Below are 16189 nucleotides of genomic sequence, written 5' to 3'. Positions count from 1 at the left end.
CAGCCAGCTATGGGTGCCCAAGCAAGGCCTCTCCTTGCGGCGCCCAGACGCAGCTGTGAAGGGCGGGACCTCTGGGTCGGAGGCCCCCTGCGCAGCGCCGATTAAAGGCTGCCTGCCTGCGCGCGGGGCGCTCAGGACGCCCCACTGCCAAGATGGGGCTGACCGAGGAAGACAAGCAGCGCGTGCGGGCCATCTGGGTCCCCGTGAGCAGACACGCCGAAGCCGTGGGCGTCGAGGTGCTCACCAGGTAAGTCCTCCCCATGGGCTCCGGGACCCTCCCCAAGGTCTGCCGTCCGTGGGTGGAGGCTGGGACCCCGACGGCGAGGCCGCTGGCCTGACTCTGTCCTCGTTCTGCCCGCTCCCGCAGGCTGATAGCGGCGCACCCCACCACCAAGACCTACTTCCACCACCTCGACCTCTCGCCGGACTCGGCTCAGCTGAAGGCGCTGGGCAAGAAGGTGGTGGACGCGCTCAGCTGCGCCGTCGAGAACCTGGACGATCTGCCCGGCGCCCTCGGCAAGCTCAGCGAGCTGCACGCCTTCGAGCTGCGGGTGTCGCCCAGCAGCTTCGAGGTGAGTCGCGCTCCCCGAGGCTGCCCCGGCCTCTTGCTGCCCTCCCCGTCGGGCGGCCCAGGGTCCTGCTCTCTCTCTCTCTCTAACGCTGGCGCTCTCCTCTCTCTCCCACAGTGCCTTAACCACTGCATCCTGGTGACCGTCGGGGCCCATAGCCGCGGCTCCCTCGACCCGGCGCTCCTCCTTTCCGTGGACAAATTCCTGGGCAGCGTCGCCCGCGTCCTGACCTCCTGCCACCGCTAAGCAGGGCAAGACGGGCTCGCCCGGGCGCCCTCCCCGTCTTCTCCCTCCTAATAAAGCTTTGGGCTCTTTCAACTGCAGCGCTGCGCCCTCACCTCTCTCTGGGGGGCGGCTGGGGGCGCTGGGCGGACTTCGGAGGAGCCCTCGACGGCGCTCCCCTCGAGGTTGTCCGTAGGGAATGTCACATTGCCCCGGGACCGGATGGTGAAGACTGGGTAATAAATGAGTTTATTCACCATCAAGCCTTTTCGTACGTCGGGGAAGTGGAGGACCGGCAAGCCTGCGGCTTTCCCCTCTATACCTCTGTGCTGAGAGAGAATAGAATAGAATCGCAGAATTGGAGGGCACTCCAAAGGTCATAAAGCCCAACCCGCTGCAATGCAGGAACTGCAGTAAAGGGGGCATGGGATTTTTGTTGGGGGGGTAGGCCTTTTGTTAGGGGGGCAGAACCTACGTCAGCTATGCATTTATGTTGATTTCTATTGATTTAGGGGAGCTGCCCCTCCCTGCCCCCTCTTGGCTACGCCCATGAAAGGGAGGCTGCTCAAAACACCCCCATCCTAGGTGTTCTTTGCTTCCACTCAATGATGGGGAGGCCAGCCCCCCCCAAAAAAAACATCCGCACGCCGAGAAGAGCGCAGGGAGAGGTCTCCGCGCAGGCAGGGGGGCGCCTGAGGCTCCAGTCCCCCGAGATCACGATGACCAGAGCAATGGGGAAAGGCACGTGGCAAGGGGGGGCCGCTGCCTCCTTCCCTATCTGCACCCAGCAGCAGGCAGGAGAAGGACCCCACCCAGGCAGCAACAGGCACAACCGCTCAGGGAGGGGCAGCAGGCCTTGGGGGGGGGACGGGACGAGGACGACACAGATAAGTTGGCCGACCCTGGGTGTCAACTTCTCCGATCCTGGGCGAGGGGGGGGGGCTTTGTGCGAGGGAGGGTTGCAGGACGGACCCCCCCCCCCAAGGAAGCAGCAGCTCAAGAAGGATGATGGGGACCAAAGGCCAGTTGTGGCCGAATGCTGATGCCGCCGCCTTTCCAGTTGCCCCAAAAAGGTGCAAAGGCCAGTTTGAGCTTTGGCGCAAAGAGAGGAGAGGGGGCGCGCTCCTCTTTCCCCACCTCCATGGGGTGGGGGCAGGGGCGACCATCCAAAGCCCACCCCTGAAGGGAAAAGCAAGGGGGGGGAAAGGTAAACACGTTTGGTTTTTAAAGCATTTTATTCATTTTCAAGAAAAGAATATAAACACAAATATTATCAAAACAATTGGTTTCTCCCCCCCCCCCCCGCAGAGCAGAATACTATTATAGTGTCAAATTCTCCCATAAATCCATACACGTAGTTTGTGGGCGCCAGTCGTCAGGGAAGCTCAATTGAGTGTTTTATGAAAAAGGTGCCATATTTCAACAAAACCAACCATATCCGAAGCATCGATTCAGGGCATGTATTCTCTTAGCTTCTCAGATAAAGCAGTTGTCTATACATTCTGCTTCCACTGTGGGATCTACAGGTGAGCTTCCTTTCCGGTCTCATGCTATAGGCAATCTTGCCACTACCAGAAGAAAAGTGGCAAGTTCCTCGTGTGATAATTTGAGTATATATAAATATTATTAATAAAGCTAGACATGGGTTGCAATGTACATCCTGGTTTGTAATTTTGCTTAGTTCTGCCAATGCAGTTTCCCAAAATGGTTGCACCAATTCACATATCCATAGCTGACAACTTTCAGATTTGAAAATAAGGGATCAGCAGCCTCGAAAATAAGGGATCAGCGGCCTCACCTGTCCCGGGGACAGTCTATGGGATATCTAACAATCTGGGATAGCAGTGGGAAATGGCACTGGAATAAGGAAATTTCCCGCAAAAAAAGGGAAGGGTGACAGCTATGCACATATCCATGACATATGGAACAATTTCCATGCCTAGGTCCTTTCCCCAATTTTGCTTAATAGTCAAGCATTGTTCAATGGCTATGTCAGTGAGTATTTTGCATAAAACCAATATTTTGGGGTGGGGGTGTTCAGTGATATTCAGAATCAGTTGTTCAAATTGTGTGAAAGGTCTAATTGCTTGAGATTCAGTTGTTGGACTTGAGATCATATGTATCACCTGATAGCCAATTCACATTACAACCCTCAATTCTTTCCATAATTTGCCGTGAGAAAAACATCATTTTTATAAAAGTGAATCAATCTGCACAAGCGTTTTTCTTTCCATTTCATATGCATCAGTTTTCGATCAGACGTGTCGAAGGAGGGTTGCAACGCAAAGGACATACGTATAGGTGGTGCTGATTTTTATATCCAGGATCGCCAGATCTCGAATTCTACTTTTGCAAATTGCTTTATCACTACAAAAGTTTTGTTGTTATTCAAAAATGGGATGCCTGATATTCTGTGTTGCACAGGTTCATCTAATTTCATTTGCATCCAAATCTTCTCTTTTACACTGAGTATCATACTAATGACATTCTATATATGGGCCACATCATGGTATGGTAGACCCATTTACCCTTCTCTGAGAAAGTTGATATAATAGTTAGGCGCAGATCAGGTCTCTTGCTGTGATGACTCAAGCTTACAATCATTTTTTTGGCCATATCCTTAGAGTATTTGTTGAAATAGATAGGGTTTGAAACATATATATGGTAATATTATTTTAACCAATCCAACCTTTCAAGAGATTCAAGGTCCCTTGTGTGGTTTAAGTTTCTTAATTACTTTAGTTACATCTTCCAGAATTATTGGTGTTACCAAAGAGAGTAGGTTCTATTTCTGAGATTTCACTGTTTTAATTTATATGGAATTTAATACACCTGTGCAACAGAGCATCACAGTTAAGAGTCCACAGGTATGGCATATGAACAGGGGGTGAGACAGCTCACACTCCCTGCCCCAACTTCAAACAGCTCAATATGTTAAGGGTATTGAATTTTCTCTTGCAAAGATAAAAGAAATGCCAGTTTCGGCTTTCCTTCACTCCCCCCTTGCCATATTCTTCACTTAGCATAATATGAGATATACCTATAAGAATTAAAAGTCAAACTAGTCAGTTTGCAGAAGAATGATGTTTCCAATTTCTTTAAGAAACTCTTAGGTTTCTTATTTGACCTCCCTTGCCACCCATATTCTCTCTGTTTCTCTCCTCCTGCCTCTTCCTGTTCTGTGTTTTGGAACTCCCAATTGTTCCCAATGCTAGTTTGGCTTCAGCCAGAGTGGTGACGATGGCTGGATCTAGAGACTTCAAAGAAGCGATTAAGTTAAATGCGTTGTAAACTCATACAAGGAAATCAGGCAGGGAAAGACGGGACTCCACAGCGCCATCTGGTGTCATATCGCATATGTATATATCATATAACATATCGCATATACAACGCATATAAAATACTTTTCCTTTACTGTACCAATCTAGCTGAGCCCTATCAGTATTGCTATCTGCAAAATAAGTTTAAATTGGAAGCCCCATCTGTATTTCACTCCAGCAGCATGTAGGGTAGTATTTTTTGAGGTTTCTTTTTTTGTAGTGGACTTTCTTCCCTTCCATGTTAAATTCTGTTCCTTTTCTTGCTACTTTCTCAATTGCTTCTTTGAAGGAGGAACGTGCCATTTTCTTCATGTGCCTCCTCCATATGAGGTCTGGAGGGTAGCAACACGAGAACAGGGCCTTTTCTGCAGTGGCTCCCCGTTTGTGGAATGCTCTCCCCAGGAAGGTTCTCCTGGCGCTTTCAGGCACCAGACCAAAACGTTCCTCTTTAACCAAGCCTTTGCCCTTTTAAAATGTGTTGGGGGGTTGTTTTTGGTTTTATTTTATGTATTTTGTGTTTTTATATTGCAATTTTATCCTGTGAACTGCCCAGAAATAATAAAAATTGTTGCTATTACAGTGGTACCTCAGGTTAAGTACTAAATTCGTTCTGGAGGTCCGTATTTAACCTGAAACTGTTCTTACCCTGAAACACTTTAGCTAATGGGGGCCTCCTGCTGCTGCCACGCCACTGGAGCACGATTTCTGTTCTCATCCTGAAGCAAAGTTCTTAACCTGAGGTACTATTTCTGGGTTAGCAGAGTCTGTAACCTGAAGCATATGTAACCTGAAGCGTATGTAACCCGAGGTACCACTGTATATCACAGGGTTGCTGTCTTGGGGGGGGGGTAGCCAAAGCTTCATGCATTCTCTGTATGCAGTTTGCATTCACACTTAAAGTTAACAAAAAGGGCTTTCATACCGGTTTTTTGGAGCTTCTTTCAGTCATAAATTATCCATTCTACTCCTATCCTCCCAGGACTCCATATGAGGTTGCAAGTCTGATGCAGTTTTAGTGAGTCTTTTAATGGTGGATTTATGGCATATTCCTAAATCCAAAGCTTCATTAGCTGAAGCAGGCAGTTCAGTAAATTTCGTAGGCAAGTCTTTCAATTCCATTTTGATTTCATCTCTAAAAACCTTTGAAGGCTGCATTCCTTTTTCCACTGCTAAATCTTTCTGCAATTGTTTTAGAAGGTCATAAAAGGTAAAGGTACCCCTGCCCGTACGGGCCAGTTGTGACCGACTCTGGGGTTGCGCGCCCATCTCACTTAAGAGGCCGGGGGCCAGCGCTGTCCGAGGACACTTCTGGGTCACATGGCCAGCGTGACGAAGCTGCTCTGGCGAGCCAGCGCAGCACACGGAAACACCGTTTACCTTCCCACCAGAGTGGTACCTATTTATCTACTTGCACTTAAGGGTGCTTTCAAACTGCTAGGTGGGCAGCAGCTGGGACCGAACGACAGGAGCTCACCCCGCCGAGGGGATTCGAACCGCCGACCATGCGATCGGCAAGTCCTAGGCACTGAGGTTTTACCCAAAGCACCACCCGCTGTTCTTTCCCAGGTACCCTTTAGCTTTCAGAAGTTTGTAACAGCTGAGCAGTGCAGGCGAAGGGTTGAAACTGGAAGATTATTTAGCAATCTTGAATGATGACATCACCACCCTCCCCAGAAAAGAAAAATGGAATAGAACTGTCCAGAACTGCTCCTCTTTGAAATGGTGGGAAAGGCCACGTTTGTGTTACTGTGAAAAGTGTGCCTGCATTTGCACAAGTAGCAGCATTGTGCAATTCTAAGGGGAACACCTTCAGAAGCTGAAATTGGCTACAAGATACATTCACAGTGCCCAAGCAGAGCAGGCAAGGTTAGGGCAACTGACTGAAAAATTATCATTCCAACTTCTCCATTATATATATGACTTGCTCCCAAACCATTTTGCTACCTTGCGTAGACAGATACATACCATCCTATGAGTCTGTCGCGAGGGCAGTGCCCAGTGATCACAAGCTCTTGGGAAACGCATGCAGGTAAATTCAGCCCACTTATCCCTCGGAAGAATGAACATTTCCACAAAGTGGCACGTGAATCGCGAGAATCGCTTCTCCAGATCTCCCACATTTAAGATGGTGCAAAGGAATCTCCAGTACAGGAAAACCGTTTAATATACAATTGATTACAGATCTGCAGTAACAAGTCAAAGTGAATGTGTATATTTACCTTCTATATACATATAGTATTTCACACATACTTTTGTGTGTGTTTGTGTGTGTCTTTAGAGCCAGACGTATGCAGGCTATTTACAGTTAAGCTACTGTAGTGAAGGACGGCCTTTGGCACTCCCAGCAAGCAAAACTCTGTGAAGCCACTGCCTCCTCCTCCTCCTCGCCTGGTGTGGGGAGGGGCCTGCTCTTCCTTTCTGCAGGGAGGGCAAGACAATGTCAACCAGAGTAGTGGACGCAGAAAAAGGAGGAGAAAGCTGGATGGTTTTCTGCTCACACCTGCGCCCGCAAGTACAGAATTTGGGGCATTTCCCCATTGACACCAATACTGCGTGGAGGCAATATTCCAGGAAAGCCCTTCTTCAAGGCAGACCAGGAGCTGATAGGCACCTGAAGGACAATACTGTGGTGTGTGTTTTTTTCCACAAAATGAAAGGAGTTTCAAGTTGCTTTCATCTTTTGCCTCTCCCAAGTTTCTCAGCACACCAGGCTAAAATGATGAAAAATAGGGGAGGTTCGTTTGTGCATATCAAATACTGAAATAGTGTTGCATAGGCTGCCTAAAGGCTGGCACCCTTCTTCCCACCCCCCCAGTAACTAGTAGTTTATTCAACACAAAGCCTCAGGGCCAGTAACAGCATTATCTCAAAACCAAATAAAAATATAAATACACATTAAAATACAACCGTACATGTCTAAAACAACCCTGTAGATACTGCTGGTGAAGAACACCAGTGTGAACCGTCTTGGATGGTTTGCAGAGGACTCTCGTTCTCCACCAGGAGGAGCTTTCTGAGAAGGGGAAGTCAGGCTCCAAAGGACCAGCCCAACAGAAGGCCTCTCTCTCCAGCCTCCCCACCCAGGGCTAAAGAAACAAAAGGGTTGCTTTGCGTCAGCCAGGAAGATAGAGTCAGAGGTGGCCTTGGACCCGCAAAGCTGCTTCCAGCATTTCCCGCTCAGTCGGCACCTGACCCAGGCCCAGGACTTGCCCTGTCCTACTGACCGATTCTTTCCAGCGGCTCTTCGCAAGTATGCAAAGCCCAGGCCAGTTAAGAGTTTCTGAAGGGTATTGCCATCAAAATAAGGAGTTGGCTTTAAATCATCAGGTCCTGAGAAGTGAAGAGCCAGGCTCCCTCTCCATGGCAGCAACCGGAGGGTGGGAAGAGGGGAGCATGCAGCCTCCGTGGCCCTAGAACGGGACCAAAGCCTTCAGCACCTAAAGGAACGGGGACCCTGGACAGAGGCAGAGGGAGTCGTCCCGCGGAGACAACGCCACAGGCCTGCCACTCTGCTTGTTTAGGTGGAGTTCCCCTCCCCCATCTCGTTAAGGCTTTGGGCTTTTTATTACTTCTGTTTGTCCTCGTGACGTTGAGGCAACAACCTTAAAGCTGCTGCCCCAAAGGGATGCTTTGGAGCCCTTGGTTTACATTGCTGCTATATTTCCAGGAAGTCCTGTTTGGCTATGGCTACTGCAGAAGCAGGATGCTGGCCTGGCCAGGCGGGAGAACGGCTGAAGTCAGAGAGAGGAAGGCAGGAGTGCAGCTGCGGTGCATAAACCAACCAGTATTTACACGCGAGATACACTAGTCTTAGGCTCATTTCTAAGAGGAGAAGCTAATGCCTCGGAGACCCAGGAAGTGCCTAGAAGAAATGCTTTCTGCTTTATGATGCTTCTCCCCAGGTAAGTGGGGGGACGGGGCATATTGCAGGTATAGGCATGAGGAGCGTGGGGTGGGGGGGAGGAGAGAACGGAGAAGAGGCAGTAAAGAGCTCTGTGGGACACTCTCAGCAGGACACCAAGAGCTCCTCCTCCTACCCACTGGACCTGAGTGGGAATAAGTGCCCAGAATGCTGCCTCTATGTGGGGCAGATGGAGGAGGAGGGGCTGGTGGCCACTGCCTTTCAGGTCACAGGAGGGGCAAGGAGAGGGTGGGGCTCCCAAGAGCGGCCAAAGTCACACAGGCGCCCTTTCCTCCACCTTGCACACCCAGCCCTCAGAGATACCCCTCCAGCTCCTGTGGAAGAAAAAGGGAAGCCAGCCATCTCATCATGTGGCTCTGCTAGGAAGCCAAATGGCAACAAGCCTCCAGTGACAAGTTAAAAGAGCCTTTGGAGAAGAAGCCAAGTGCATTGTTTCTATTTATATACTGTAGTCAGCGGAAAGTAAGTTCTAAATAATTAAGTAGTTATTTAGTCCTTAAAAGGTGCTTTGTCTCATTGATTTCTGTAGGACTGAAGCAGGCCTCAATGAGTGAGGTTGAATAAAAAGCCTCATTTACTGCTTTCAGAGACCTTGGAGCACAGCAGGAGAACAGAACTTGCTCTCTTTGGAGCACTTCCTTGTGCATCCCAAAACTTTGTTGCCAAGGAGTTGGCAGCAGAAGACCTAGGCTTCTGCAAACCTCGCCTCCCCCTGCCTTCGCCCTCCGATATTTCCTTCTGCCACCCGACTTCCCAGCCCAACTCTAGCTAAAATATCTGTTTGTGGTGTGAGCAAGGTCCTTTTAGTGCCAAGTCAATTAGCATCATTAGTTCCAGAGCCCTGGAAATAAGGCTTCTGCTGAAAAAACCCAAAATGACATCCCTGGCTCATGTCCAGCCCGATCTTCAAAGGAACAACTGCCTCCTTTGCATAACACTACTTGCTCCCTCACCAGGCCTGTGTATTTACCGCTAGGTAAATCATCTTGCATTATTGCTACCAACGTAGCGCTCCAGTTTTATTGCTATAATTTTAGGCATGGTGTGACGAACCGGTGGCCCTCCAGCTGCTGCTGGGATTCCCATCCGCCCCAGCAACGAGCCTGGCCGATGCGCAAGGGTGACGGGAACTGGAGCCTAGCAACATCTGGAGGGCTCCTTCAGGTCCCCCACCTCTGCATCCACCAAGGCCTAAAGTACAGGCAACAAGCCTTCGGGGACCGTTCCACAGGCAAGCAGCAGAAGAGCTCCCTACTACCTCTGCGTATTTTGCCTGGCAAATAAAATGCTTTTGGGGAGGTATGTGAAAAAGCAACGATATGCAAGGTGCTTTGCAGGCAACGTCCCACTGCAGGTAACCCTGTTGTTGAGAGCAGCCCATGAATTCACACAAAGAGCAGCTGAGACGCTGCTATTTCAGCATCCAGGATGAAGCAGACACCAATCAGAGCCTTTAAAATTCAAGCTGAACATACCTTTCATGTGCCCGGAAGAGAAAGAGCAAGCCAACCCCTGCCCTATGACTAAAGACATCACTTGCCTGGCAGAGAGCAAGATACATTTGCCAAGGGCCTGAAGCACCTACACAAATTAAAGAAATGAAATAAAAGACTTCAACCATTTGAGCGTTTTTTACACTGCAAAGAGCTGGTCTTAGGAACATTCCCCCAAGATGGGGTAATTGCAGTCTTTTTACAAAAGTAAATAGCCAAATTCCTTGTGGCTAGAAATCTGCAAGTTTCCAATAATTCTCACAACTGAGAGAAGCAGGTCACACATTAAGACAGCTGGCCCCAAAGCCTCTCATGCTCACAGGACCAGATCCGCCACAAGCCATCATCCTTGCTGGCTATTATCAGTGTCCTTAAACTTCCCTCTTCTGACTTTTAGCTCTTGTTGAACCCCAGCTCTGTTCTGCATGCTGCAGATGGCCTGGAAACACCTTGGGACTAAATCAGCTCAGCCGTGGGGAAAACAGCAGTTCAGTCGAGAAACCAGAAGCTAGAATCCTGGCGATTACCTTCGAAAGTTTCTTTGATTTGACTGAGGCAAGAGAAGTTTACAAAACGATACTAATCTTCTGGAAAGCCCAACTCAGGGAACAGCCTCCTCCTACACATTTTATTCACAATTAAGTCCACTGCATACGCTGGAGTTACTCCCTAGTAAATGTGCGTAGGATTAGCAGCCACAGTGGAGGCTAGTACTGTACAGTACTTGGGGCTGAAAAAAATAAGATTGCTTTTAACTACATTTTGAGAACCGTTCAGCATTGTCCTCCTAGAACCAGCCTGCACTGGAAATTCACTACCCCTGTGTTGGTTCAGCCCCAAAGGCTTTTACCGAAAGATGCACGTATTACAATGATGCTCAGTGTGGGTGTCGGAATGTGAGACATACAGGAGAGAGAGTGGCCCACAGAAAAGGTATTCTATGTGCTATCAAGCAAAAGCCCCTTTATGATCATAAATTCCAGGGATGCTCTTAACAACTGAGCCAAAAGAGAGAGAGTCTGGCTTTAGTTTTAAAGAAGATTAGCATGTCAACAAAATAACAGAAGCGACCAGCTGATGAGAATGGTCAGTTTCTTGGACCAATTTAGGTTGCAGGATAAGAAAGTGCAAGAGGAAGTATTCTATGAAACAACAAACTTTCTAACCCTAAAGTACTTTAACCCTTTTCACGTCTTCTAAACTTGCAAAAACGTAGAACAGCCCCTACTTTATTCTGCATGTGTATTTGTGGGGCAGATTTATGCTTGGCTACATCACCTTTAGGTGAATCAGAAAATTTGGCTGCATTAAGAGTCAAACACGTTTGACTCTTCATTCAGTAATACAACAGGAGTGAAAATGCAAAAGAAAAGATTGTCAAAGGGAGTTCATTCTGACTGAATCCACACAATAAAGCACCGAAGGCTTATGATCTCCCTACTCTTGTGCTTTTCAGCTCTGAACAGACTTCTCATTCCAACTCCCACAAAGGGCAAACACAATAAGGGCGAAATATGTGCCCCAAACCTGCTAAGTCAGCCACATCCGACAGCTTGAGTGCTGTTGGCACCAACTGTGCCTAAAGAAAGGCTGGCCTGAGTACGCAGACACGCTTAATGGGCACCTGCCTTACAATTGGCACCACTGCTTCCAATCCCTACCGTCCCCACAAATACAGAATTAAGGGGGAAGGGAGGAATAAAAAGGAAGGGAGAAAATCCCCTATCATTTATTATCTTTCTCTTAGGCCTGACCAGATTTAGAGAAAACAGTTTCACCCAAATGCTCAGAAGTCCCTCCTGGCAGAGGTCAGAAGCGAAACACCTGAGGCTGAGATTGGCCACGCTTCTGCCATTGGAGCACTGTGCAGCCAGAGCCACTCCCCACACGGCAGAGGCCTGGGGGGTGAATGGCAAGAGGCCACACGTCCCAGAACACACAAGGGCACCTGAGTCTGATTATGGCAAACAGAGCAGCCCACGGATCACTTCAGGCAAGTGCTGGACTGCCAAGGCAAGCTCCCTGCTCCTCCTCCTCCTCCTCCAGCTGCCCAGGGGGCAACTCTGCCAACTCCTCTCCTGCCTCACATCATCTTCCCTTAGTGGCTGTTTGTGTCAGTCAGGTAAACATGCATTTGTCTGTGTTTACATACAAAAGGCTTAACATAATAGGCAAAACAAAAACAAAATAGTAGTGCCAGTGAGAAACAATAAAAATGATATAACCACGGCTTATCCATCGAACATATGGTCAACTTTGTGCCTCTGTTCCTAGACAAGGAGTCCAGCAGAGTCTATCTGAAGGCACTTGATGTCTCATCTCAGCTGAAAGGCTGTTCCAAGGGGACCTGGGGGGTGAGAGAGGCACAAAAGCCCTGGCACGCCAGTGACCCCCTCGGATCCCGTTGCCAAAGTGAAGTCAGATGCCAGAGCCGTCCAGCCACCCCCTCTCCTGCCCCCTCCTCCAGGAGAACACAGCCCACCGAGAGCACCTGCGCTCTTGCAGACAGAGCAGACCACTCCAGCCCATCATACGCTCCGCGAGTTATTCAGCTTAGTCAGCTCACTGGTCTCTGCTTCCTTGCAGTCGTTTTTCTCAACAGACTTACCAAACCTACGCCCATCCTCTGGCTTCACTGTCTCTTTTGGGAGGTTCTTGAAACAGGGGAGCCCGCCCTTGAGCTCCAAATTATGGTCTGAGACGTGGGGCACCTTGTCCAAATTCTGTACAGAAGGCACCAGGTTGGTGATCTCGTCCGTCGGAGACCGCCCAATGCTGCCATCCACTTGAACACGGATGTCTGGAGATATAGATAACTGGTGGTGGGGGACGATGCCGTTGTCCATGCACTTGGGGTACAGGAAGGTCTTCATCTGCCCTTTGCCCTTCACGTTCACCGTCCCCCTGTAATCAAAGTCATACCCCATTTTGTTCAGGATGCGGTAGCTCTCTTCGCTCACCTGGATGCGACACTCCACTCCGGTCGTGTCCATCCTGCTGGCGATGTTCACAGTGTCACCCCAAATGTCATACAGGAGCTTGGTGGTGCCAATGACCCCGGCAGTCAAGGGGCCGTGGTTGAAGCCAATCCGCAGTTTGAAATTGAACCACAGCATGTTGTTGTTAAAGTCATCAACCACTCGCATCATTTCTTTGGCAAATTCGAAGAGGGTTTGCAAGTGGCCGTGCGGGCTGTTGCTGTCTTGGCACTGGGACGTGTTCAGGCCAGAGGCGGCCATATACGTGGCCCCGATGGTTTTGATCTTCTCGATGTTGCTGTAGTCAGGCTTGCTCAGCAGCTCGTCAAAGTCCCCGATCAGTTCGTTCAGGACTCGGTAGCACTCCTTGCCTCCTTCGTAGTTCTCCTCGTAGAACTCACTGAAGTTCACGATGCTGGCAAAGATCACGCCACCACTGTCATGGTTTTTGGAGTAGCTCTGTGAGACTTTCAGCTGCTCCGCCACGTGGTACGGAATGATATTCCGCAGCAGCCAGTCCGCCTGGTCCCTCATGCTCTGGATCTTGGTGCGGTGAAGGTCGGCTTCCACGTCTCCATGGTAATGCAGGCGGTAGCTCACTTCAAACTCACGGTTTAAGAACCAAACCAGGAGGAGGAGAAGGAAGAAGCCCAGAATCACTTCATGGCCAATAAGGTCTGCTGGCCTCCTGAAGTCTTCCAAGGTTGATCGGTAGCATGGATTCCTTATGGAACTGGAGTTAATTTTTTAAAGAAAATATAGACACACGCACATACACAGAGTAAATGTAAAAAAGAAAAGAAAAAAGCATTTGTATGTTTTCTCTGTTCTTATATTCCTATATTCTAATCACAAGCACATAACGTTACTCTATTTTAAAACGTTATTCTATTTTAAAATACGATTTTCTAGTCCCCCATGGCAACAGAGACAATTATGACAACTTCATATGCGCAGGACCAAACTAGACATTGTGTCATTCACACAATGGGACTCTCTCTTTTTTGGAGTGGGGGGAGTGGAGATTCAGATCAGGGCTGCTGTGGTGAGCAAAGACCCAGACCACACACACATACACACTGCCTGGTTTCTTTTCCAAAAATGTTTTATTGTTTTATTCATTTCAGTGGGTATACTCCAATTAAAACGTAGTTGAATAAAACCTAAAACTCTTTTGAAGTTTTATCACAGATATGAGGCCAATGTATACATACAAAACGTTTAACTAAATATATGCAAATAAAACACAAAATGAGCAAACCAAATAAAATTCTGTGCTGCCATCAAAAGGCAAATAATCAAATCCTTATTCTTCAAATATTTATTTTAGCTGGTACAGTGGTACCTCAGTTTTTGAACGTAATCCATTCTGGAAGACCATTCGAGTTCCGAAACAGAAAACTCAATACAGAAGCCTCAAAATGGAAAACTCAATACGGAAGCCGCGTTTCATGTTTGACTTCCAAGGCGAGTTCAAAAACGAAGCATTTACTTCTGGGTTTACGGCGTTCGAAAACTGAAACTTCCGTCAACGGAGACGTTCAAAAACTGAGGTACCACTGTATACAGATTTAAGAGGGCCAATTGGGTCCTGATAATGTATCATGTTTCACAATTTTCTGAACCCTCTAAAAATCCCAAAATTCATTTGCAGGTTCACCACTTATGTCATGATGTACCAGTTTTGTTCCAATCCAGATTTTCTCCAATTGCTATTTACTTTCCCTCTCCCGACCACCTCCCCCCCCCCCCACTCTCTCACACACATACATGGATAGCGTCACAATTAGTTACTACTTGGGTAAATCACATCATGTCCAGTTTGGTCCTCAGATGTCAAATAAAGTATTCTGTCTGACTTATTCAAGACTCATCCCAAGTTTTCATGTGAGAGTCTGTTTAACCATCATCTGTCACAGTTATCTGCAGATAAGATGTCTATGACTGGCTAATCTACATTAGTACCTCTCTCTACATTTCAGAAATATGAATGATCAAGCAAAGGAAAAACACAAAAAACTGGGAACTAGGTATCAATTCTTACCTATAGTTCTGTTCTAACTGAAGATGGGAGATTTCTGTGGAGCTGAAATCCAAATATAGCAAAACATCAACAGAAATGAATAGGAGAGGTAATAATTGCAGGATTTAGTGAGCTTAATCTACATTTAGAATTTCCATTTCTTAGTCCCTGGGATTCCACTGGAGTTTTACCTATATATAGCTTGGTGGCTTCAGACATTCACCATGAAGTGATGAAAATAATGAAGTTTGATGCTGATCAGGCCCTTAAATGAAAAACCATTTGCTTCAGTCTGAAAACAGCTACTTCTGTTCTTGCCATTATTTAGGGTACAGACACATGGTGAGCGTTTCTTCTCCTCACTTTCGCTTCTGTGACACCACATATACTAGCACCAATGTAGGCACACACTGCATTTTTTCTTTTTTAAAAATCCAGGCAACTGTTATATTTCTCTAGTTTATTTGGCATTTTTTTTACAGTCAATTTGGTTGTTCCTGAGCTAAATTCTGAAGCAGGCTGCTGATGTCTAACTCTTTGGACATGGAGTTCAGTGTACAGTTGACCTTTTTTAGTGTTTCTAATCAATACACAAGGAAGGTTTTATAGCATGCAGTGGTACCTTGGTTCTCAAACGCCTTGGTACTCAAATGCCTTGGTTCTCAAATGCTGAAAACCCGGAAGTAAGTGTTCTGGTTTTCGAACATTTTTCAGAAGCCGAACGTCTGATGCGGCTGTCGGCTACTGTTCCCAGGGCACCTGCACCAATCAGAAGCTGTGCCTTGGTTTCTGAACATTTTGGAAGTTAAATGGACTTCCGGAATGGATTAAGTTTGGCGCTTTTGTTTTTGCTATTTATTTTACATTTTTTATCTTTGAGGCTTTTTTGGTTAATTTATTTTTATGACTGTATGGAACCCAGTTCAGCTACTGATTGATTGATTGTGTGACTGTGGAAATGGATAAAAAAAACCCCATCCAAACAATGACTATCATCAGTGCAGGGATGCTTTGGTTTTGGAGCGGACTTCCAGAACGGATTAAGTTTGAGAACCAAGGTACCACCGTAATAGTTTTAAATAACAGTTCTTTTAAAGCTTTCTTTTAAAAAAAAAAAAAAAAAATTGTTATAGCACTTCATTTAAGCCTTTGAGGAGAAAGCAGAAAGTGCAAGGAAGACTGCTAGATGTTAATGATTACCTGATGTTCTGTGTAGAGTTGAAGATTTCCATGGAGCTGAAACTGAAATGCAAGAAGCACTAGATCAGCAAGAAAATTCACAGGCCACTATTCCCACTGCAGCAAAACTGCTGCTTGACAAAATGTGACTCTGCCCTGATGCATCAGTTATTGCATCAAGCATTTCTTCAGAAATGGGCAATGAGCCTCATGTATGTCTGCTGTCTCCAAGGTTCACATGTTACAGCTTCTTAGTCTGTGTTGGATAGCCAGGTCTACAAGATAGTCCTTAATGTGTTTAGTTCAACTCACATGAAAAGGCCATTTTAACACCTGCATAGTGCATGTTTAATGAGGATGGTGGTTGTGTAGAACCAAACGGGGGAAATGTTCGGGAAGGCCTGTAAACACCACCTTGGTAGCCAAGATAAATTCAGGACGAATTGGCAGTCGCTGCCAGAATCAGCTCACTTTACGTTTATG

General features: G+C 47.3%; 2 protein-coding genes across 2 annotated transcripts in view; one reads left to right on the top strand and one right to left on the bottom strand.

Moving 5' to 3' along the window:
* The first annotated feature begins 40 nt into the window (after positions 1-40).
* LOC114584330 (hemoglobin subunit alpha-like) lies at positions 41-892 on the top strand. Its single transcript, XM_028706094.2, has 3 exons — positions 41-247; positions 368-572; positions 687-892. The coding sequence occupies exons 1-3, from the start codon at positions 153-155 to the stop codon at positions 813-815; spliced, it is 429 nt and encodes a 142-aa protein (XP_028561927.1). The 5' UTR covers positions 41-152; the 3' UTR covers positions 816-892.
* Positions 893-6257: 5365 nt separating this feature from the next.
* The window catches only part of ADCY9 (adenylate cyclase 9), a 29449-nt gene continuing 19517 nt past the window's right edge, over positions 6258-16189 (bottom strand). The window contains exons 10-12 of the mRNA XM_028706023.2: positions 15728-15769; positions 14549-14590; positions 6258-13237 (exon numbers count right to left, since the gene is read on the bottom strand). Of these exons, the coding sequence (XP_028561856.2) occupies positions 12055-13237; positions 14549-14590; positions 15728-15769 (1267 nt within the window). The 3' untranslated portion in view covers positions 6258-12054. The remainder of the gene's footprint in view (positions 13238-14548; positions 14591-15727; positions 15770-16189) is intronic.

This window comes from Podarcis muralis, chromosome 14 (assembly GCF_964188315.1).
Source record: "Podarcis muralis chromosome 14, rPodMur119.hap1.1, whole genome shotgun sequence".
In the NCBI taxonomy this organism is placed as follows: Eukaryota; Metazoa; Chordata; class Lepidosauria; order Squamata; family Lacertidae; genus Podarcis; species Podarcis muralis.
Note: the sequence above shows the minus strand (reverse complement) of the source record. Positions and strands in the feature narration are given on the sequence as shown.